Raw genomic sequence first — 25,959 nt, 5'->3', positions numbered from 1 at the left:
GGGCATCATTTGAAGCAGGGATGGGGAACTAGTGGCCCTCTCTGGACATTGTTGGACTCCATCAGTCCTAATTGGGCCAAGTGCAAACCCAAAGTTTATAAACAACAATAAGAGAATGTTCCTCAGCTCCCTGTGTATTTGTCACATTGTGTATTGGATACCTACTCTTAAAAGCATTTTGGGGGCTGGGGGAAACCAGGCATTCCCGAGCCTTGCTTCAGAAATGGCACTTTTTATCAAAAAGAGTACAGCAAAAGTGCCTGACTGATGTCAATAGGCAGAGAGTAACTTTGCCATGCTTTATAATTGGTGCCAGAATACCTTTCATTTCTGCACTATGCAAGGAACTGTTGCAATATATGATGAACGGTCTGCTTCCTATGTTCTTAAATCTATACCGTTCTCATATTTGATGTCCTTTGTTTATATATGGATAAATATCTTACATTGCCTTTCCTGTCAGGCATTGCCTCACTCCTCCTACTTAGAGGATGCAAGCTTAAATAAGCTGCTTTTGCAGTGGATCCACTCATCCAGCTTTACGGAAGTTGCTCCTTTTGATTTAAATCTGAATTTATAAAGGTGTTCATCTTGTCCACCTCATTAATCTCTTCTGCTTTTTTGGGGGGCGGGGGCGGGGGGGAGGTTAGAATATGAGAAAGCTACCTGCACTGTGCCAGCTATTTCACATATAAACACTCCCCTTTTCCCTCTTTTATGCATAGCATCAACATGTTTGGGCTGGTTTGTGGGTATGAAGTGTGTTTGTGCTTATTCAGTGCTGTAAAAAAATTAAAATCCCTGAAGCCACAATTTTGAGAAAGGAAGTGTGTATAAGTGAGGATTTTGCACAGATTAGTTCCAGGATCACAAGACGCAAGTTGAAATGAAACAAATGCCACAAGAGGCTGACTGGTCTAGAATACTCGAAAAAGAGGTAGCTTGGATGTTTGGGTGCTCAAGCATCTTTAATCTACCTGTAAGCATTTACTGCCACCTTGCGGTAGACAGAGCAACAGATGCTCAATTTTGCTAATCTGAATGTTTTATCCATAGCAAAAATGGAGCAAATAGTCTGCTGTTCATGTGTTAACTATTGATGGGCAACTTCAAGGCCGGTACTCTCTCCTCTTATGGTTATTTAAATTGGACTTGGACCAAGCAGCCCTTCAAATAGAAGGTGTTAGCATTTGAGTTGAATGCCAGTAGAAGCGGAACTGAAACAGATGAGCTGCTAGAGGAGCACACATTCCCTGGGTACCATCACCCTGAGACTCTGTGTTTAAGAAAACAAGAAAGGGAATATTTATCATTGGAAATGCATGTTGATTTTGATTTACTTTTTTTTTTGAGGCGGAGCCTAGCATCAGTCAGTTACATGGGTGACCATGCAGAGGTCCTTGCATGCAGTTAAATGCATATACTACTGCAATTATGTGCAGTGATCTATGGACTAGAGTGCTAATCCTCACTCTGGTTTGAGAGAAGGAATGGAAAATAATTCCCTGACCACCACCTACATAGCCTTATAAAAAGGGAATATAATGAGAACAAAATCAGGGCTGTAATCAGCATTTCTCACCAGGTGGGGGCTGACACATTTCCATGTGGGACTAAATATATGTGGGAAACCAGCGAATCATCCCCACACCTCCACAACATGAATTACCATTAAAAGAAATAATACATATTGCCATATAAAGAGTCGGCCATTTAGGCCAGAGTCTAACATTTCATAAGCCTGCTAGAGTGAAATACTGTCACTTTAATGTAGGGCACAGAGCCAAGGAGAGAGTCAGATTTCTTAATAATAGTGTTGAGAAATGTGGTGTCTGATTGATGGTTATGAAAATTCATTCTGTGTCAGTAAAGCAAATCATTGCCACCTTCTTCTTGAACTTGGCAACTGCAGTGTCATGTCAGGCATTTAATAAACCTGAGGCTTCCAGGAAAATTGGAAAGGTGTGTGGGGGTGAATTGTGCAGTAAGTGTAGGGTTGCCATATTTTGAAGAGCAAAAAAGAGGATGCTATAATGACTCTTATTTCAAATACCCCTACTCTATGTAGGCTATAGAACTTGTGATATATTGGTTGGGGGGGGTGGAGTGAGGAGGAGAAAAGAAGAGGAAGGGAAGTCTTCATCCACTAGTTATTTCTGTGTCTCATCCAGAAAGTACAGCCAGAGACATTTTGGCAAATTTAAAAAATCTTGGACAGAAATTTTACCCCTGAAAAAGAGGACGTGCCTAGGAAAAATAGGACACATGGCAACCCTAAGTGCATTGCAAAGGCTGGTTTCGAAATGAGCCTAAGTCTTGTTCTCTGTGAGTGTGGTATACTGGTGTTCTGGCTGCTGATCTGCTCATGCTGTTGATTGACAGGTGAGTTCCTTCCACACCCCACCTGGATCACACAGCTGGGCCTGAGGAAGAGCAGCCACTAGAAATTGACAAGTGAAACACATCTGGAAGTTAGCAGCCTGCTTATGGGTCCAGCTACTCAATATGCTACAAGTGTGCAGAGGAGGGTGACCGAGATGATCAAAGGTCTGGAAACCAAGCCTTATGAGGAACAGTTGAAGGAGTTGTGTATGTTTAGCCTGGAAAAGAGGAAAGCAGATATGATAGCCATCTTCAAATATCTAAAGGGCTGACACACAGAAGATGGAATAAGCTTGTTTTCTCCTGCTCCTGTGGGTAGGACCCAAGCCAATGGCTTCAAGCTGCAAGGAAGGAGATCCTGACTAAACATACAGAAAAGTTTTCTGACAGTAAGAGTGTTCAGCAGTGGAATGGACTCCCTTGGAACATGGTGGGCTCTCAGTTGAGATTCCTGCATTGAAGCGGGTTGGACTAGATGACCCTCGGGGAACCTTCCAACTTTACAATTCTGAGATTCTAAGTGGATAACATGACACAAGAACCATAAGAAAGGAGAGCAGTTGGGGGCTCCTTAAGACAATGACCAGGTCACCTATGTTTCTGTTCAGTCTGTTGTCCAGCTATTACCTGGGGAAAGGGTCAGGTTAGCTTCAAGCCTCCCGCTCCACTCTCTTCTTATGCTTATTTTTAGATGTACTTGGGCCAGACAACTCTTCAGATAGAGGACCCTCGCGCAGTCCTTCAAACAGAAGGGCGCCTTCTATAAAGATGGTCAGCCTACATTTAATGTCTTGTTCTTGGTTTGGTCCTGGGTTTGTCTAGAGTAGCAGTGACATACTGGGACTGGAAGAGACATGATGGGGAGACCTATATGGTAACTTCCAGAATTGTTCAACCATCAGCTATCCTCACATGCAGGTTTCAGGTCTGTGACTGGTGTTTACGCTTGCTTGCCTTTTTTTTTTTTACAATGGCCTTTTCTTTTTCTTTTGTTGCTTATATGGCAACTCTTCAAGCTGTCCTTTTCAGTGGTGTAGCGTGGGTTGTCAGCACCCGGGGCAAGGCAAGTAATTTGCGCCCCCTAACCCTACCCCTAACCCTAACCCCCAGATGTTGTGACCAGTGCGGCCGGCCCCCCCTGCACCCCCCACGCTATGCCACTGGTCCTTTTTGGTTTTAGCCTGAATCATTCTCCGGATGTTGTTCTGCATAGTGCTTGCAGATTTGAAATATTAATAATATTTGAATGCCTGGCCAAACCCATCTTTAAAAAAAAACAACGGATGTGTTTATAAAATACTTAGTCACAGTGTTATGTTTAGGAGAACACACAGGCAAAGGCTCTGTTGAAATGTAAGCATAGCCTGAGTTATGACCAACTTCAATAGCTACCACACTGCAGTCTCTAATGAGATGAGCAACAATGCCATGACTGCTTAAGCTGTTTGGGGGGCATTGTACACTCTTTGCCTTTTGTTTCCTTTTGTTGCCTTCTCTTAATTTTAGCTTGTACATAAAAACAGGGAATGTGTTTCTTTATTTACAAGACAAAGACCCCCTTGTTCTTGACCCCCCCTCCAAATCCACAGAGCAATCCAGGACTTTATGAACAACAACAAAAATTACCAGTCCTGCAGAATCAGTGAAGCAGTGTGTAAATTATCTAAACAGGAGAGTAGAGCCAGTGTGGTGGTGTGGTTAAAGTGTTGGACTAGGACCTAGGAGACCAGGGTTCAAATTCCCACTCGGCCATGAAGCTCACTAGGTGACCCTGCGCCAGTCACCCTCTCTCAGCCTAACTTGCCTCACAGGGTTGTGGCTGGGATAAAATGGGAAGGAGAACTAAGTACGCCATCTTGAGCTCCTTGAAGGAAAGATGGGGTATAATTAAGTATATTAAAACAATCTCCAATCAGTTTCTTCATGAAATGTGGAGTTCAGAATAGAACAACTGGTGATTTTAATGCTGCGTTTTTACACTTTGCCATTGAAAATGGTTGAATGAAGAAGATGGGAGGTATAGTCTACCAGTTGTAGTCCTGTAATTCCAAAAAGAGAAATCTGCTACAGGTAGAATAATGGTATTTCCATGATCACCCAAAACAAAAGTGAGGATTTTGTTGTACTGAACATTTGCTTCATCTTAGACCCAGAACATGCTAATAATATAGATTCACTATAATATAATGGCAAGCTTCTAGCAAATAGAAACATACTAGTTATGTATTTTCGAAGGAATAAAATTTGGATGCCAAAACATGCTTTGTCTTTGATCTCCGTTGGGAGGAATAGCTGGCTTAGGAACAGCAAAGGCCTCTATGCTATACTTTATAATCTTTGTTGATGCTAACAAATCCAACAGCAAAGATTCAGAATGTTAATACACAGCCCAGCACCTTGTTGTGAGAGCTACCAAGAGAAGAAGAAAGAGTCCACCCAGCAAGCAGGCCTTAAAACTAACTCATCACCTCTCAGCAATCCTGGGGCAACACCTTTCATCAGATGTCAGTTCTGAAGGCGGAAAGAGTTTGTGCACCTTGCAGAGGCAAAAGGCTTTTTTTCTTTTTTTAAAAAAAAAGAACAGTAGGGTCCCTGTGTCATTAACAAGCAGTGCCTGTACGCTTGCGACACCTCTGGCAACTTGCTTCCTTACTCATAAACAGAGAGGTTTTCGCTTATGAAGAAGGCATGGTGTGTATGCTGTACTGCAAAACAATGAAAGTGAAGTAGGAACTTCTGGAACATTATCTTAGAAGGATCATGTTACTTTACAGGCTGCCGTTCTGCATATATAACAAGGACTCATCTTGAAGACTAGCACCTATATTTTTGGATAAGTTTAATCAATGGCAGTCCATTTAATCAGATGTATAAACATTACCTGATGGGGATAACTCTTCGTGCATCTGATGCATTGGGCTGTAGCCCACAAACGTTTATGCTGAAATAAATTTGCTAGTATTTAAGGTGTCATAACACAGAGGTCTCTCTATGGAATTCTGCAGATAGATTCCTCCAGACAACCTGTTACAAGCTTTAAGAGCCTGTTGGATAGGACCAGTGGCCCATTTTGTCCAGTGTCCTGTTGTCCCAGTGGCCAACCAGCTGCCTGTGGGAAGCTAGAAAACAGGACTCAAGTACAACATAACTCCCTGCATTTGGGATGCCCGACAACTGGTATTTGGAAGCATCTCTGACTGTGGAGGCAGAGCATAGCCACCACACTTAGCAGCCACTGGCAACCTTATACTCCATGAATTTATCTAATCCATTTTTTTAATCCACCCAAGTTGATGGCCATCAGTGCCTCCTGTGAGTTCCATCATTGAATTATGTGCTGCATGCAGAAGTATTTTCTTTTAACCATCTGTTAGCACTTAGCTTCGTTGGAGTTCTAGTCCATGAGTTCTAGTGTTACAAGAGAAGCATAAAAAATTTCCTCCATGCCATGCAGGGTTTTATAAATTTTATCTTACTCACATTTCTAAAAAGTCTTCAACATTGAAACCTTTCCTCATGGGGAGATTCTCTAACCTGTGATCTTTTTTTATCATCCTGTTTCATCTGCACAAAGCTTATGCAGAGTTTAGGTTATGTCTCGTCTTTAAGGAACATTCATTCTGAATTTTTTGCAGTGGGGTTCTCTCGCTTGAGCACTCATCCTGAATTCTTTCTGATTTGCTTGCATGGTAGTTACATGTCTTCTTGTCAATCATCTGTCACTTTTCAGTGCATTCCCCATAGTTTTCCTAGCTGCAAAAGTCTGTGTTTTTTTTAATTAAAAAAGTGGATCTGCTGCGCTAGAACAACAGAGTGCTTTGAACTGCCTACATTTCCAGTATTTGCTTGAATTGAATTGTTGCAAAATACTGGCAGTCAGGAGGCAACTTGCTTCAATCCCACTGAATAATAATAATAATAATAATAATAATAATAATAATAATAATTTATTATTTATACCCCATCCATCTGGCTGAGTTCCCCCAGCCACAGTGGCTTCCAACTGAGTGTTAAAAACAATACAGCATTAAATATTAAAAACTTCCCTAAACAGATGTCTTTTAAAGATAAGATAGCTGCTTATTTCCTTCACATCTGAAGGGGGGGCGTTCCACAGGGCAGGCACCACTACCGAGAAGGCCCTCTGTCTGGTTCCCTGTAACCTCATTTCTCGCAATGAGGGAACCGCCAGAATGCCCTCGGCGATGGATCTCAGTGTCCGGGCTGAACAATGGGGGTGGAGACGCTCCTTCAGCTATAAAGGACCAAGAAGTCAACCAAGACTGAAGGAGTATGCTAGATGGCAGTTCAACTACTCAACCTCATGCTTACTAGGCATGGGACAACTAGGAAGTGTGGATGAGCCCACAGCCTTGCATTTTCTTCATAAGCAGATGCCCATGGGAAGCCTACAAGCAGGACATGACCATATAAGAGGAGACTGTAGTCCAAGACTGCAATCCCAAGCACACATACTAGGAAGGATGTCCCATTGAATAGAGTGGGCCTAACTTCCAAGAAAACGTATGTTTAATTGCACTGTGAGTGTGCACTTAATGCCCACTTTTATCGCTGAAATCTGATCACCACTGCTTCATTTCTAACTATTCTTCATAGACTTTTTGCATCTTGTCCTAAATTTCCCACCAAGAACAGGCAGTCTGTTGCAACACATGGTCGATTGGAAGACACACATGTTTGTGTAGCCTAGTAGCGAAATAAGCTTTGAAGGAAAAGCAGCCTGGATTAGAGGAGTAGGGGACAGATTTGCTGTTATGCTGGCAATTTAATATTTGGCATAATTTATTGGAGGATGGATTAGAATCTTTTTAATATTTTCATAAATAACTTGCTAAGCCCAAGATTTGTTTGCTCCCAAGTCAACAGTCTAACCCAAAGTCTGGAATTTTAAGTCTATTGTATAATAATTCTGTACAGAAATCAGTGTAGCTTGTTGACTGAAGGTTTTTGATTTAGTTCTTTTTATCCAAGTAGGAACTTCAAAACAGAATTGGCTGGGAATGCATTATTTATGATGTGGTGCTGCAGTGGACAAGCTTTATATCCTCTCGTTTTGTTTCCCAAGTTTATGCAGTTATCTTTATGCTAGCATAGAATGATGTAATTTTAGAGTGGACCATGAGGTCATCTAGTTCAACCCTCTACTCAGTGTAGGGTGTATGGCATGGACTGGGAACCTTTTTGGACCAGCAGGCCAGATCTTTATACCCCCACCCCCATGACTGCCACCCCCATAAGGCGAAGGGGCAGCCACTTCAGGCAGGATCCGCAGCAGTAGCAGACTTTGGAATCTCAAATTTCAGCAAAGATAATAGGAAAGATTTCAATATATTATTTATATACCCACAATAATTTATATTTACTGGTAATACTGTATATTGATAGAACACAGAAGTTTAAAAGAAGCTATTTTGGCTCACCCACCTCCCAGCCATCTGACATCCTATTGACATCACAAAATTGGCAGATGGGTCACCCCACTGGGGTGGGCAGAGATGTGGCACAAAGCAGGATTGAACTCTCTGTGCATCAGCTGATGCATGGCATGTTCAGTCCTTGCTTTATGTAACTGTGTCTCTTCCTCTCTATTTATCTGTAGGATGTAGTTATATGTTGAAAGAATTTAATAACATTTAAATAAATGAATACTACTATTGCTGCTGCTATTATTACCACCGATGATGGTGTGATTGGTATGTGAGTCCTGCAATTCTTATCAGTATGAACTTGGCACTTGAGACTATATCCCTTTCATTAGAAATTTTGTATTTTTTTTTACTGCTGTAAGCTACCTTGGACAGGCATTGCCTAGAAAGGTGATGTAGAAGTATTTTTTTTAATAAAATACAAACAGTGAAGGAGAAAAATGTTTGCACCAATGGCTGAAAGAAAAGGGGAAGAATAAACAGTAGAATTTAAAACCAGAATTCCTTGACCCTTTGCCTAAGGATGTTGTGACCCTTCTCTTTTGTTTGCTATCTTTATAGGAACAAACTCAGAAAGTACTTTTGTGGCACAGAAATGCCTGATGCAGCGCACTCTGCAGCAGCTAACTGGTATAGTATATAATCATTTGCTATTTGGAAATTTAATAAAATAACAGTAATTAGAAGGGCTGAGCCAAATTTATTAGGATCATTTTCTGCAGTGTTAAAAAAGCACTCATGTTTTTAAACAACTTCATTGGCATTGCTTCCAAAAATGTTTGTTTCATTCTTATTGCCCTTTCTTGCGATCAGTGACATAATCAAATGGCCATATCTGACTATTTTGCATTGTGACATCATCCTATTTACTATATGGTAATTGGCTGGTGTCATGCATGTGACCAGTCTGGGAAGCAGAAGGAAGGGATAATCAGAGTTGAGAAACAATGTGTCAAAACAGTGGTGGGAAACAATGGTGCCAAACAGGATACAAAAGATGACTATTTGCCCAGGCAAATTATTTTTAAAATATCCCCAAGCATTTCCCCTATGATCTACTGCTTGTGGCCTGGAGAATATGGAGAATATTCGGCACAGCCCAACTAATTATCTATATCCTATAAAATAAAATATATCAATAGAAACATGCCAAAATTTTTTTGACTTACATTCCTAGCTATTATAAAGGGCCCTTGCCTCATCAAGTTATCTTCTCCATATAGTGTTAATATGATGTGATTTAAGTTTTATAACTTGATGTTCTTCTCAACCTGGAATTCTTCAGAGATACTTTCACTAAACTGCTCATTTCCTCCACAGTGATTTTGTCTTTTTCATCTTTTGGTGACATTTGTCATTTTAGGTTTATTTTAATTTTGCTGCAATGTATCATTGATGTTCTGTGGGTTGCTGGAGAAGTGAATTGGGGGGGGGGTTACTGTTGCATCTACTGGCAACCACAGTTGCGACAGATTTAAAGAGATACAAAGCAATGCTACTTCCTCTGTTACCTGTATCCTTTACTCAACACCAGCAAAGAGTTGAGCTGCTAACAGACTTTGGAAACAGCAATCGAAAACCCACACTGCCACACTTGCATGCAACACTTAGATAACACAGGAATGGGGGCACGGCAGATCTTCCATACATTCACTATTCAGGTTAGAAACAGGATGTGTGATGAGGTGGAGCTGTGACAATTAAGAGCCAGAAAAGGCGCTAAACCAATCAGTTCAAAACTTGGGGCAGTGCTGATGAAAGAAGCATTGCCCTCACTCTCAGGTCTGATTGGTTGCTTAGCCCTGTGATATCCTTATGTGTACTCTGTGGTTCTCTATCGATTGGAATCACTGGTCCCAAGAAGAAGACCCGGCTTAATGAAAATGGCACTGAAGCAGAAGCCTATCAGGAAATGTGGTGTGTGCATGTGTGAGAGCTCAGTGAATACTGTGACACCGAAGCATTGCATTCACTCCCATATTAGAACAAGTGAACATTGGTGCATCCCTAACATGAATTGCTATCCCAAGAAAGATAGAGGATCTGAAAACTGTTCTGAGCAGTATTTTCGATACCCAGATAGTCCACTTCAAGAAGGGTGATACTGCAGCTCAGATCCTTGAGAATTTGGAATTGTCTTATGGATTTGCTAGTAAATGCTCTCACCATGCCTGGATAAGAGACTATTTAAATTGAAGCTTGTATCCAGTGGCAGGCTGGGGTAGTGGAGTAGGGCAGAGCCACCCCACATTGATTCCTACAACAGTCTCCTCGGTGTATTTAATGCTTCTTTTGGTCACACACACTTGGGTAGCAAGAGCTGCATCTGAAGGTTTTTTTTGACTGTTTACATTTGACATTTCTCTCTCTTCTGGCTAGGAAGGTAAAGCTGTCACTGCTACTCCTATGTGCACCAGTGCCTGAATTTTAACATTTTGGTTGGGAATGCTGTGCTTTCTGTGAAGGATTTTAAGAGTCATTTTTGACATGCTCTTTCTGTTGCTTATTTTGGTTTTGACAGCTTTGCTATTGCTCTGCGATGGAAGGGAATGCAAATATAATATTGCACATACACGTACACATGCATGCTTGAAGCAACTGATAAATGGTCCGATGTAAATACATAGAAATGTAAAACTGCTATTAATAGTTTCAGGTAGGTAGCCGTGTTGGTCTGACGCAGTCTAAATAAATACAAAAAATTAAAAAATTGTCCAGTAGCACCTTAGAGACCACCTAAATTTGTTCTGGGTATAAGCTTTTGTGTGCATGCACACTTCTTCAGATACTTCTTCAGTGTATCTGAAGAAGTGTGCATGCTATTAATAGTGTGCAGGAAGGATAATCCTAACAAAAAGGGGGCCTGTTTGTGGTTTAGTGGGTTGGATGTTGAATTTTGACTTGGAAAGCTTTGAGTGAAACCTCTGCACAACCACATACATGCTGGGTGGCCCATTTCTGTGTCTCGGTTGCTCTCATGTAAAAAGGAATAGTCATAAACAGGATAGCTGGGATGAACAGGGAGAGATTTTAAACGATTCTCCACATTTAAAGTGCTACAGGAATGGGCATTAATAATAACAGGCTACATACACTCCACAGAATGTTGTACAATGAGGAGATGCCTTTTATGGATGGCAGAGCACCACTCTCCTCACTGCTATGGCTCAAGCTACATGCCATGATTTATCAGGACCACCTCTATCTCAGCCGACTCATTGCTTCTGCACACAGAGTGACTATTATTATAAACAAATGGATCTGCTTGGTAGGTGCACAAGCCAAAGGCACAAATCCCTTCAATGAATAAAAGACCAATGATCTCACTGTGTTTATGACATGGTTGTATAATTATTATGAAGGATTTTAAAAAGTAAATAGGCTCTTTGTGATATTGTCCATTGCAATCCAGTTGCCCTTCCCATTGTTGTGGTGCACACCATCCCAATCTTCTCTTATTTAATTTTCCTCTGCATGTGTATTTATTTTCACATCCAGTTAGGGGTCACAGTATGAGTAGGAGGTCAAAAGATTCAATGGAGCCGTCTCTCCTTTCGTTTCACACTCTTACTTCTGAATCTCACAATGCAATCTTAATATTGTGTACTCAGAAGAATGTCTCATGGAGTTTAATGGGGCTTACTCTCTGGTAAGTATGCTTAGGATTGCAGCCCAAACAAACGGCAAAGGTAGAGAAGGGGGCATTTGTTTTTGCTTGCATGTGTTTCCTCCATGAGGATATTTTGTGAAGGGTTGAAAGACGTACAGGGTTGAAAGATGGGCGTCCTGCAAGAGCCAGAGCTGTTCATGAAATTTTCTCACACCACACACATCACTGAATGAAATGTCTTCACCCAAGTGATTTTGCACAGAGCCATTTTGCTTGATTCAAAATGTACATTGCTGTTTTGCTCGTTGTGTTTACATTGAGAACAAAGAGGGATCTTATAGACTAATCGTGGCAAGGATATGCCTTCATTTGTGCTTTATTATATCTCCTCACAAATACTTTTTTCTGTGCTTTCTCTAGAAAATAGCATCCTCCAAATGCTATTGTTATTTTGTGCACTAGAGGGCAGCACGACTTCTGTGTCTCTGCCTTTGCACTGTTCTCTCTTCTGGACTGAACACCCTTTTGCCTGCGCATCCATTCAGTGCAGTCATGGAAGAATAATATTTGGGAGGCTGGGAAAAATAAGAAAATGCTGTTTTGTTATGAGCGTACCCTGCACACACAGGCAGAAAGGAAAACAACGTGCTACAAATGAGAGGGAATGTGTAATTAGTTTTTCAGGAGCAGGCAGTCACTAGGCTTTCAGTTAATCAGGGTGGGATGGAGGAGGAAGCCTAGTCAAGCCAGGGTTGGCTGGCATGTTTCTGGGCCAGTTGTCAGAAAAACATGACGGGCTTTCCCCTCTTAGCATGTAATTTTGTTTGGGCCGCACAGCATTGGTGAATATAACCAACTAAATAATCCCACAGAAGTTAGTAGCCTGCAAAAAAGTGTTGTATGTTGTTACATACAAGTCTCAGTTAACAGAAATGTGTTGAATCCAGACCCCAACCTGCAAAAAAAGCCACAGAGCCACAAATGATGCACTGGGGGGCTCTACCTCTAACCCTCCCCCAGGTACCAGAATTATTTCACTCATTCAAGAATAATTATTTCAAGAATTGCCAACTCTGGCTTCCTCCCACTCCTTTCTGGTTATGCCCCGATGTAGTTTTGGGTTGTAAAACAAAAAGCAAAGATGTTGGTGCATAAGAAACCCTCCTCCAATCTACAGTTAGACAAAACCTTTATCGTGTCAAGTGTTGCTCTTCATAGAGTAAGATGTGACACAAAAGTGGGGGTGAAGGGGCTACACACACACACACACACACACACACTGGTGCCTTGGGTTAAGAACTTAATTCGTTCTGGAGGTCCGTTCTTAACCTGAAACTGTTCTTAACCTGAGGTACCACTTTAGCTAATGGGGCCTCCCGCTGCCACCATGCGATTTCTGTTCTCATCCTGAAGCAAAGTTCTTAACCCGAGGTACTATTTCTGGGTTAGCGGAGTCTGTAACCTGAAGTGTCTGTAACCCGAGGTACCACTGTATATTCTTTTAAAAACTGTTCGATTGTCAAAGGTTTCAGTGTCTGAGGGCTCTCCCTGTGATGGCCCCAGTTGGGTCGAGCTAAACCAAGGCAGGCCAGCCAGTGGGAGGTCTGAAGACTTTTATTCTTCTCTTGCCATGAAAAGCACCCTCCTTTTTCAGTGACTCAGTGATTGCCCAGAGATAATGAAGGGAGAAGGCACCCCCTCATCACTGTGCCCTCCACACACCTAGCATTCAGGAAACAGCATCCATTGTGAATCTCTTTGCAGCTGTGACTGGCTGAAGCTCCAAACATGACTTTTTCTTTCCTTTGTCCTTTTTCTTCATAGCAGCAACATAGTCAACTCCTTGACAACACCTTTGAGAACAAATGAAGCTCATTCAGAGTGAGAGCATTTACTTAATTCTGAATTATCCTACTTTCCCCAAGTTAGGTCAGATTGCTAAATCTAATCAGCTGTGTGATTGTGCTGCTGTTACTATCATGATGCTGTGGTTTCAAAACAAAACAAAACTGGTGTTAGAGCAGCAGATTATCTGGAAGGAGGGCAGCACTAAAAAGATAAACTTGGGAAACTCCTAACCTCCCAAGCGCTTCTTTTGGCAAAATTAACTTCAATTATAAGATATCAATCAAATCAAAAGTTAAGAATGAAATGGAAGTATTTCGAAGATTATATGTCAAAATATTGTTCTAAAAATGACATGCTAATAGGCTTTGAATAAGAAATGTAAGCAATAACAAAACCAAGAAAGAAAGAAAGAAAAATCAGAATGTAACAAAAATAATTTATTATAGAATGCAAGGAAAAAAGGTAGAAAGACATATAAAGAAAGTCGAATTGCTGTGGAGGGAAGTAGAGGGTGGGTGGTGGGTTTTATAATTAAGTGTACAATTAAGTAGCTGTTGTAATTTAGAAACTATATTTTATGTGAGGAAATCATTGGGAATTTTGGTTATTATGTATATATGTTAAGTTTCAATAAAGATCTTTGGGGGGGGGGATGGAAAAAAAAGAAAAAGATAAGCTTGGGAAGCTCCTAACCTCCAAAGCGCTTCTTTGTGCCAAAAATTGAACAGTATTTGACTCAGGGTAATTTCACAATATAGTCATTAGTACATAGTAGCTAGGAGAAGAAATGCATTTTCCCCAGTGACTGTATCTTGCTGATTGGGTACTGGAAAGATGTGCTGTCCTCACACAACAGAAGCACAATTTGACAGGGAAGATGACTGAACCACCCACTAAAAATTGCAATTGTGTAGCAATTGTGGTTCACCAAGATGATCATTCTCAGGACATAAAAGACAGTTACTTCCTCCAGCTGATTTACATTTACCATCTTATTTCGGTCCTCTCCGTTTTGAACGTAATAATTTTCCTGCAGAGATCATTGCATCCACACAGGAAATTCCAAGTCCGCCATGTACATACCACTATGTGCAAAGAACACACTCGTGTCTCTTTGGCCATGTAAACAAATGCTGAAAAAGACAGACACCTGCTTTAAATAAAATCCTACACAGGTTTGTATAGGAAATTCTTCAGATACGCGGTGCTAGCAAAATCTGCATTTGAATAGCTAAGACATTTCAAAAGTAACTTCTATTGCGTGAGTTCAAGCCATCACAGATCTCTCCCCCACACTGGCAGAGCTGTCAAGCAGGAAAATGTTTGGAGTGCAGAGAAACTGAAATCATCTTCTTCTCCCCCCCTCCCCCATAAAACTAATTCAGAATTAGTCAGAAAGCTGTTAAGTGCTAAGAGAAAGACTTGCATGGAAACATAAGCAGCACAGGCAATTTCCCCTGAATAATTCTGGAAAGGATGTGAAACAAGGAAGATGACTTTTTATGTGTCTGCATCTTTAATCCCTGAAGATCAGAGTTATGAAACTGTGCCCTCCATATGTTCTTGGTCTACAACTCCCATCGTTCCTGACCATGCTATTTGGGGCTGATGGAAATTAAGCCATTATCATATGGAGAGCCACAGGTTCCCAATCCTTGATGCAGAAATCAATTAGGAAAGGAATGCTCTAGGGCCATTTTTTAAAGCTGTAGAATTTAAGAAAAAACCCAATTGATCAGACCAAAGTCCAGTCCAGTCCAGTCCAGTCCAGTGTTCTGTTCACATAGTGACTGTGACATTAACATATGAGAGTGCTGGAGGTGAAATAGTTAAACAAGTTACCCAATCAGAACCCGGGGGGGGGGGGGTGGAGACAGAGGGACTATAAAACCAGCTCTGGGAAGGGTAAAGGGGGAGTTCATTGGGAGTTGGGTGGCTGGTTGGAGTGGGAGTGAATTGGGTGGCTGGTTGGAGTGGGAGTGAATTGGGTGGCTGGTTGGAGTGGGAGTGAATTGGGATAGAGTCTGTGGGGAGGTTGAGTTACTGTAGCGAAATAAGCTGAGTCAGGAACAGTTAGGAACTAGGAAGAAGAAGAGTTTGGATTCGATATCCCGCTTTATCACCCAAAGGAGTCTCAAAGTGGCTAACATTCTCCTTTCCCTTCCTCCCCCACAACAAACACTCTGTGAGGTGAGTGGGGCTGAGAGACTTCAAAGAAGTGTGACTAGCCCAAGATCACCCAGCAGCTGCATGTGGAGGAGCGGAGACGCGAACCTTGTTCACCAGATTACGAGTCTACCACTCTTAACCACTACACCACACTGACAAATAAATATCTGAGAGGTGGTTTAGTGAGTGAGAGCAGGTAGCGGAAGTTATAGGACTGGATAGGCACCCCATGTTTGTAATTGACCGATACCGTTTATGAAACCACACGCTTGTTAAACTGCAATAAATTAAAACAAAATAATTTTTTCCCCGTTCCAGTAGCACCTTAAAGACCAACTAAGTTAGTTCTAGGTATGAGCTTTCGTGTGCATGCACACTTCTTCTGTTCCTATGACACGACCATGACTGCACTCTTCTCCCAAATGATTGATATTCAGAAGTGCATTGCATCTGATACAGGAGGAAATATATAGCCATCGTGACTAGTAGCGTTTGATAGCCTTATCCCCCATGAATTTGGTCTTATCACCCTTCAAAGCTGTCTGTGTTAGGGACCATCACTACATCTTGTGGCGGAACATGCCAGAGTTTAGTTACGCACTGTGGGACAAAGTATCTGCTTTTCTCTATCCTGACTCCCCCATCCTTTAGCTTAATTGGGTGAACCTGGGTCTTAGTAATACGGGAGATGGATAAAATTGTATCCACTTTTTCCACACTACATGAATAATGTTATACTCATCTGCAGAAATCACCTCAGCCTTCTTTTAGATGTCTTCTGAAAATGAAATTGTTCAGATGGGCCTTTGCAATAGGAATTCCTGCTTTTTAACAACCCAGTATTTACAGTGTTGTACAATCACCTTGTTATACTTTTATGAAAGTGCAGATTATAAATACTTCAAATGATTGAATGAATGAATGAATGCATGCTGGCGGATGGTGACTTTGAAGTAATTGGCTGCAAGCTATTACTTTAAGCAAGCTTGTATCTCTTGGCCTTAGTTTGGGCTCCAAGGGTCAAACCACACTTTCAGGCCCTTGACAGAGAAAGTCAAAAGGGTAGACCCTTTTTCTGAAAATGTATGGCACTAAAAATAGAGACAAGGCCGTATTAATGTGGCAAGTAGTTTGCAGACAGAAATGTCAATCATCCTCAGATGGGGAATAATGCTTTCACTAAGGCCTCTTTTGCTGACTGGGCAGTTGCTGCGGTCACACATGAGATCCCAATGAAAATGAGCTGGGAAAAGACAGAAGTGCATCCAAAGTTTCATCTGCTCCATGCTACATACCCTGATACAGTGAGCCAGGAAAGCCAGAATTCATTCCAGCTACTGAAATGTCAGAGGGAAAATGTCCTGCATGAGTGGATGGCAGCTGATAAGGCAATCATTCGTTTTATTGCAGGTCACACTCTCAAGGGCATTGCCTACAGACCAGCAGTACCCCAGAACAAATCCTCTCACACATGCATAGGAAAAACCCACTGAGAATTGTTTCCTAATGAGAGCAGCTTTATGTGGGGCTGAACCTACCATTAGGTAGAATGAGGCAGCTGCCTCAGGTAAATGATAATAAACTGTCAGTAATTTATTATTATTGCTTGTTAAATTTTTTTACTGTTAGAGAATGAGAGAAGTGATTGTGGTGCTTTCTGACTCAGGTACCATGATAACTCGGTTGGCCTTAAGCACTGTGGGCTTTGACTTAGGGGAGGAAGCACTCTTTGCTGCTTGCAAAATGTCTTAGGTAGGCCTTGGTTTAGGAGTATCCAATGGCTGCTGGTTCAGTGAAATGGGACAGGAGGCATTGGAACAGCTCCCATGTATTCCAGCAGTGAATGGTGTTCCTCAGCAGTCTCACAAGTATTCAGACCTTATAAATAAGCACAGAAGAAGAGCCTGCTGGTCCTGAATCAGGCCATCTAAGTCAAGCATCCTGCTCCAACAGAAGCTACCCAGATCCCTGTGAAAGCCTGCAAGCAAGACCTGAGGGTAGCAGAACTCTCCCACTTGTGATTCTCAGCCATTTGTCCCCACAGGTTTATTGCCTCTGGGAGATTTACCTCTTAGGCCTCTCCTGCCACCCAGAAGCGGAGCTAGCTGCTCCGGCACCTGGAGCAGCCCGTGGGGTGGGACTAGCCATCCGTGGGGGTGCGCCAGCAGCAGGGAGCATCCCAGGGGGGTGCGGGGAGCGGGGAGCATGCAGTGTCAACATAAATGGGTGAATGGATTCAATGGATCAGTCCACATTGAGTTGTAGATCATCAAATGTGTAATAGCTAAAAGAGGTACATCCATGTGTGGTTCAGTCCACAGTCTTGAATACTCTACCTTTCCTTCATCTGGGATGTATTTGATATAAAACTTCGCTTCTCTGCCTTTTGGCTAAGATCAAGTGTAGGTATAAAACTTCAGAATCTTGAACTGTTGTTGCTACTACATTTGAGTATAATTTTATTTACAGCCAAACTAAAGAATACATGAGAGACATGTAACAAGCATCCCAATTTTAGTTTACTGCTGAAATGCTGCTTTGGTGACCTACAAATTTGATTGCTGTAGCAGCTGTATTAGCTTAACTCCCCGCCCCCCCAGAGGCCAGGTCTGTGATAATAATTGTGGACGAATACATTGCTTTCCTACAAACCAGGGACATTTGGGGGGGGGGTTGTCTGGTTTTCCCCACTGCAAGTTGGGGAAGAACCGTGCAATATGTGATTCTGCTCACAAAAACACCCATGGGGAAAGGGTTAAGCACCCCATGCCAGCACAGTTGCTGCAATTAAAACCACAACCCTCCAAGCCTGTGTTCCAGTTTAAAAACAAAAAAACCCAAACAAACTGGGAATCTCATCACTGGTCTCCCATGTCACGTGCAATTTCTCCCTTTGTGGTGATCTCCCATCTTAGCATAAATCTGCATGCGTATCTAAAGCTTTGTGGTGGAATCTTTGGAGTTGAAGCACCAATAGTTTGGGGCCAGTGTGCTTTGATGTCAGGACAAGCATGACGCTGAACTTGCCCTTCTGCCTAGTCCAAATGCTGTGCATCGTTTCCACAGCATGTAAACATTCCTTCAGATGATGCTGCCTCATTCCAAATATCCCATCTCACGTTACAGCTGGAATATGCATTGTAACTCTTACCCTTGCACATATCCTGCTATCCTCGCCACCGCTGTAGCTAATCCACGATGACTTGGCAGGAAAACTGTTTATCCATTCTGCTGCAGGGCAAATCTCTAGGATTGTTGCCAATGAAGGTTGTCCAGATCATGGGGAGACAGCAGTACATAATAGTTCAGTTAATATGGGGCAGTTGCCGACTTGAATTTATTTGTGACGGGGCGTATTTTTACAAGTACATAATCTTTCCCATAGTATCAGGTATGCTGCTACAGTTGTTAAGGACTGCCACTATTTGGACTTTGGTGTATCTTCCAAGCAACAGTGGAGAACATTGTCCCTTCTCTCCCCACCCACATAAATTCTATGGCTCCCAAATTCAAAGGCCATTGCAGAGCACACACATACACATAAAAGTCTCCGAATTTTGTGTGTCTTTGTGTGTGAGTGAGGTGATATGCTGGAATAGGGGAAAATCACAATTAAAGTATTTTTCCACTTAGGCTGTTTGCACCACACATTCAAAGTGCAGTTGGGAAACACAGAGACCCCCTCAACTGTCCCTGGTTTGTAGAAAAGCATCGTACAAGGAAAATCAAACATTACCCTATTAAGCCCTTCCTGTCTTAACGTGGATATGCTTGTGTGGCATCTTCACTTTCCTGAGCTGACTCAAGCTTACGCTTAAGCCTCCTCATTCCTCTTCAGTGCAAGGCTGCACTGAGCTATGCATGTTTGACCCCATTAAGACAATGGGGTTAAGCATGCAGAGATGAATGTCTGAGTGCCGCAAAAGGGAACAGTGTACTGCTGGCAGCTTCCTCCACTCGAGGCTTCTGTCAATTTAAGGAAGCCAGGGAAACCATTTTGAGCAGCTGCTCTAACTTTCACTGCCTTATTGATAACTTGAAAACCTGGAAAGTGTTGGGAATTGCGTCAATGAGGCCAGATTGAGGGCCTTATTTGATCCCACCGGACGGAGCAGGTGCTTTCGAGGACAGCGTGTTTATGGCTGCCTTATCTCACTTTCCCTTAATTCTCGCTGCCCTCGTGTTTATTTTGGCTGACCCGGGCCTCAGACAGCAGCATACTTTGCTGCCACATAAGTTGCATAGCTACGCAATTAAGGAGGATGTGAAGCAAGTCAGACAAAAGGAATGTGCCACGGTGACAATGGTCTTCCTTTCCCTCCAGCTTTGCCTTGTAGAACAAACAGGCCATTCCAAATAATCAAATATAATCAAAATAAGGAGGAAAAAAACCCTGGATCAACAGGGGTGGAGTTTGATTGTCACCTGCTCACACCCAAAGACAAGTATGGGAAATTGGAAAGTAATGCTTGTCACCTTATGAAGCATCATCACCTTGTTCCCAAATACATTCATGTTAAGAAGCTCTACTTGGTTATAGATAAAGTCTTCCGAAAGTCAAACTCACTCCAAGTTTTTCTAAAATTTACTGCCCCCACCTAAACTAAAAAGAGAGACCATTTGGTAGAAAAGCAGGATCTAAATGTAACAAGCAAACCAACTGATCCAATAATCCTAGAACTTATATAGGTGCTTTATATTTGAAGTGCTTCACGTTATCTCAGCAGTGCTTACAGCAACCCTGAAAGGTAGGTCAGCAGTATTATTAGCGCAATGCAAGAAAATAGTAGCTTGCCTAAAGTTTATTCTTGCTCAAAGAGATTTTTGTGCGTGGGTTGGTTGTTTTTTTTTACATTTTCAGACAAACAGTAAAATTAAATTTCAGCAAATTTTCACACAGTTATTCTTATCTTTTAAAGAGATCACACTCTTTTTTGTGCAGTTAAGAGATGCTAGCATATGATCTTCACAACTATCCTGTGAGGAAGGTTAGGCTGAAAGATGGTGACTGGCTCAAGGGTGCCCAGTGTGCAGAAAGACCGATTAAGGATTTGAAGCCAGACCTCCCTAGACAAAGTCCAATACGTACCAGAGTTAGCCATCATGGTGCCCTCTAAAGATGTTTGAACTACAACTCCCAGCATCCCTGATTGTTGCCCACACTGACTGGGGCTGCTGGGAGTCCGAAAAATCCTGGAGGGCAGTGTTGGTTACCCTGCCCTCTACAACATGACTGTTTGGCACCTGTCTTGGGAGACAATGGAGGAGTGTGCCTTTGAGGGTGAGGTCAAGCTCACATGACTATCTACCATAAAGCTGCAGTAGACGTCTGTAGTGTAGATATACCCTGAGCTTTCAGCATTTGTGTTTATGTCTAGAAAAGCACATCTCATTAATTTCCTTTCAAATACTGATATTTACATAACCCTATCTTTTACCACACGTGAAACTGCTTGCGCTTGTGTGCGTTTTTATAGCCCAACTGCACATTGTGGGAATCTTATTGTTATCCTTCATATTTTTTAGCTATTTGTGTCTCATTATTCCATTATGCGCTTCAAAAATCATCTTTACTTTCCTTCTGATGTTCCTTTTAAAGCTAACAATACTGCAGTTTTCACGTTCTCTTCAGTTTTAAAGAACTTCATTTTTACTTGCAATTAAGTTAAGCAGCTTGTCACTCAAACACTTTGGTTGCAAAGAGTCTAAGCTTAATTTCACATGAAACCTCCCCCAAGTCAACTTTTCGAGCTTTACCAGCTGGTTTTCATCTATGTCTTTTGCTCAAAATATTCCTTCCTTTTATTCCTCAACTTGTTACATTATTATTGTTGCTGGCCCTATCTGCATTAACATATGAAAATCCCAGTATGTAAAAATCTATAACCTGTAATCTGTATGTGAAAACCTGGGGGCAGCTGTTTCTGAAACTGCTCTTATATTCCATTAAGACCCCCATGATGCAACCCTTTGCACCTTTGGGAGGAAAGGCAGGATATAAATTTAATAAATTAATAAATATAAATTAAAAGAGGGCATGGATAATTATAATAAACTCTGGTTATGAATTTATTCCTAATTTGCATCCCACTTTTTCTCTGAGGAGATCAAGGTTGTGTTTTAGTCTGAAACCATGACTTCATGGAGGAGAAAGCTATCAATGCCTATGTTGTTATTTCTCTCTAATCTAGAGGTCTCCAGTCTTTTGGGGCTTATAGATATATCTGAAAATCTAAGAAACTGTTGTAGATACCACAAAATACCTATTTCAAAGAAAAACTGATGGTGTTCAGACACCCCTCCCCCAAACTTTCAAAACACTGAAATTTGTTTTACAGTAATGTGTTTCTCAGTTTGATTCTTAACTGGTTTTGATCCAGACTGAATCTGTCATCTGAAAGACATTTATCTATGATTCAGTCCCATTGAACTCAGTGGGGCTTACTTTTAAATAGTATAGGACTGACCTGCAAGGTTTTCCAAAATGTTGTTGTTAACAGATTTGTGTTATCTGTCAAGAAAGTGCAGCATACTTTTTAAAAAACAAATACATATATTTTTAGAGGTATTTAATTTTTAAAAGTTCAACTTGGCTCTAGCTCATCACAGAAAGTACCCCTTGGTCCCTTGTGACGGTGGAAAAAAAATGCCCCCAAAGTAGAGTTATGGCCACTTGACTTACTACACAATGACAGCCTCTTGTTCTCTACTACATATTGATGCAATGGGGAGACATGATGAGCCCCAGGTCTCTGCCACATGCACCTGTGCCATGAACATGATGTTCAGTGCACAGTCATCACATGCACATGCATTTTAAACTGTTGAAATTTTCCATTTCCCCCTCCCCATGAATGCCCCTTAGACTTGGTATTGACAGGTGAGTATTCAAATCATTGTCTAGGCCTGAACAGCTTTGAACATGGCACTCTCTCTTTGCTGCAGTTCCTCCACTTTGTAAATAAGGAATAATCGTGTATATAGGAAGCTTCCTTATACCAAATCAGACCATTTGTACATCTAGCTGACTATTGTCTACACGGACTGGCAGCAGCTCACCAGGGTTTCAGATTAGGGATATTCCCAGCCCTAGCTGGAGATGCTGGGGCTTGAACCCGGAACCTTCTGAAATCAAAATAGATGCTCTACCACTAGGAACAACTTTCTAGGGTTGCTGGTGATGGTGGTGAGTTATGAGACGTTGTTGCCAGCCTTGAACTTCAGGATATAAATAGCAGCAGCAGCAACAACAATCACAGAAAATCATTTCATTCTGGTAACCCTTAATGCCTTCTTCCATTCTTCCTAGTGATCCATCAGCACTCTGTCACCTGCTTATTCAAAAGCGCTTCTACGATGCTATTTATTGTTGTGCCTAATAAAAGTTTTTATTAGGTTCTAAGTAATTGGATACTTCAGTATAAACCACAGTCATTTTGTGTGTTGTTTTTGGCAGTTCAGGTTTAGCAACAGGTATTCCAATATCTAGAAGAGCTTGCCTGTAAAATTCATTTTCCATAATGTTTGGATGATGGACCATTCGCCTTTAGCCTCTCGAATGTTCCTAAAATAAAATAACTTCTCAAAGTTATGCAATGATCCTGTTGAGTTAAATTCCATATTTGGTCTTCCAATCCATGCTAATGGAAGCAGTATTTTTCCAGTAGCGTTGAAAGTTCAGAGCCACCAAAGTTTTCACAGCAGTTCAAGAAAGAAAGAAAAATGACAGTGTAGCTGCATTAATTTTCAAAGCATTATTAACTGGGTAGCTTTTTAGCAGGGCTGACTTAATAAGATTAGGATTTGTGTACCAAGCTGAGGGCTTCATTCCTCGCATCTTCCCCAATATATGTATTTATTGCCTGATGCATATGCTCATAACAGCAAAAGCACATATACGCTGCAAGTCAGATGTTATGCCATGTACATTTCCTATATGGAAATTATCTCTGCATTGTGGGGGAAATGTAATCTCAAAAGCAACCCGGAGCCAAGAACCTGGACAAGCCATCCTTCCCCCATCTCAGTTCCTCACTTGCTAAATGAGAAAGGTGATAGCTCCCCTTGGATGGTTGTTGTTAGGGCACGCGAGGGAAAGAAACATTGTCACTCACTCTGAACAATATTTGGTTCATATTGATATATGAGGACACACACATGATATAACAGTTATATGAAGGTCAATTAGAGAAAAAGTGTGTGTAGAGTGTGCATTTATTAATTTGCATTGGTTTGACTCCAGTGCTAGTCATGCCCAGAGTAGACCCTTTGAAATTAAAACACATGACTTACTTAGGCCTATTCATTTTAATGGGTCTACTCTGAGGAGAATTTAGTTGGGTACAATCTATTGTTTGCAAATATATGTTTAAAACAAAGCCTCCAAAGGCATCATCCAACATATGTGTAATATAAACTTGGTACAAGTTTAAAACCATACCATATCATAACAACAGAACTGATTAAAAAAACAACAAGAACTGACAATAAGGCAAATCTCAAAGGCTCTGAAATTACACCTGCAAGCTCCTTTAGTACACTTAGAAGCATCTGATCAGGCCCTGGAGATTTGAATTCTTTTAAAGTAGCTAGGTCACTGGCAGAGGAAGAGGAGTGCGGGGGGAGCGCACCGCCCCCAGCAGAGCGATCCCAGTGGGATGCCATCACGGCTGCCCCCCACCCACGCTGGGTGCCACACCCTCGCAGGCAGCATGCCATGCCCCCAGGATGCGCACCATGCCTCCAAGTGTGCCAGCCCTGCCCCCACCTGCTCTCTGCCCCCCCCCCCGGTGCCGGAGCATGAAGTTCCACCACTGAGCTAGGTGTTCCCTTACTATCTCTTTTTCAATCTTGCGCTGCAGCTCCCTCCTTACATCATGTATTCTGTTATTACCAGGTTGGGCATTGCTTTCCTTTTGGGTGAAGACAGAGGCAAAGTAGGTGTTGAGTAGTTCCACCTTTTCTCTGATCATCCCTAATCATCTGTCATGGATGCTTCAGCTGAGATCTCCAGGAGGTTGGACTAGATGACCCTTGGGGTCCCTTCCAACTCTACGATTCTGTGGTTTCCCTTGCTGTACACCAGCGATTCCCAAGCTTGGGTCTCCAGCTGTTATTGGACTACAACTCCCATCTCCCTAGCTAGCAGGATTAGTGGTCGGAGAAGATGGGAGTTGTAGTCCAAAAACAGCTGGAGACCCAAAGCTGGGAAACACTGCTCTACATTAACTTGCTCTAACCTGGTGCCCTCCAGACCACAACTCCCATTAGCTTCAGCCGGCATGCTTGTGCTGGCTGGGGTTGATGGCATTTGTAGTCCAAACCTTCTGAAGGACACCAGGTTCAGGATGGCTGTTCTGTGTGTATACCTCTGTTCATGCAGAAGGCTCCTTCCAGACCTTATGACAAACCTGTGAATGGCTGTTCTGTGTGTATACCTCTGTTCATGCAGAAGGCTCCTTCCAGACCTTATGACAAACCTGTGAAGATCAGGCACATGCAATCTTGCCTCTTCAGCCTCCGTATCTTCATATAGTATCTGAAGGGGGCTATTGTTTTAGGCAGTGTGTGAATCATGCAGCACTGGAAGAGTTGTTCTTATTGAAAGATGTATTAAATAGTTTGGAGACTAAGCTGCGTGACCAGATTTGTGGGGACAGAATTCATAGTTCTGATTGTACGCTGGGCTTGAGAAAGGACAGCTCTGCATTCTCTTGAAGTTAGATGCAACATTTCATAGTATCCAGTAATAGAAGGTGACGATGCAAATGTGTTGCCATGGTTTGTAAAGTAAATCTGATCAGGTAGGGTTTGTCAGGTCTCCAGAGGTTGGTCTGTGTGGGTGTTGCAAATGTCACACTGAAGACATGTCTAAAATCTTCAAGGGGGAAAAATGCTTCTTTGAATATGCAACCCACCCACCCAGCCTTACATTAATTTGGAAGCTTTAATATTATTATGAAAATGAATAATTCCCAGCTGCAAGCTGTTAAATGTTCAAGCCCTATTTCTGTTTGCTCTTTGATTAATTCCGTCTCATTTTTAGGTCAGCTTTCCCTAACCCTATGGCATTGCCTAATACATTGTTTTCAAAAAGAAATTTATTTTAAACATAAAAAAGAGATTCCTTTGAAACACCAATTCGAATCCCCTTATTAAACAATCACACTTATTGGTTTTCCTATGCTACTTTGGTGCTTGCTGCAGTGAAGATGTGGTTCCATTGAAGGTACCCTGCCATGAATTAGCCCTTAGCACAGGTCTTTCACATTGATTGCCATGCAATCCTTTGAACTGGACATGCCAAGGACCACACCTTCAACATACAAATCATACCACTTAGCTATTACCCCTCCAGCAATGTTTTCTGGACATTTTTTCCTATTTCCCCAGTATTTTACACTAGTGGTGCAACAGTAAAACTGCTAGCACATTTGCAGACCTAAGCAGAGTCCAGTATGGGTTCAAACTGAATAGGGAACCTTGTGCTGAGATTCCTGCATG

The 25,959-nt window shown here is 41.9% G+C and overlaps 1 protein-coding gene across 4 annotated transcripts in view; it reads left to right on the top strand.

Annotated features, from left to right (window-relative positions):
* Positions 1-25,959, top strand: part of PDE10A (phosphodiesterase 10A) — a 188,185-nt gene that overhangs the window by 37,521 nt on the left and 124,705 nt on the right. For all 4 annotated transcript variants that reach the window (XM_081855168.1, XM_081855166.1, XM_081855167.1 and 1 more), the window contains exon 2: positions 8,391-8,459. In XM_081855168.1, coding sequence (XP_081711294.1) covers positions 8,391-8,459 — 69 coding nt within the window. The remainder of the gene's footprint in view (positions 1-8,390; positions 8,460-25,959) is intronic.

The sequence above is a fragment of the Podarcis erhardii genome (genome assembly GCF_964252035.2).
Source record: "Podarcis erhardii genome assembly, chromosome: 3".
NCBI classification, from domain to species: Eukaryota; Metazoa; Chordata; class Lepidosauria; order Squamata; family Lacertidae; genus Podarcis; species Podarcis erhardii.
This window is presented reverse-complemented; position numbering and strand designations above follow the sequence as displayed.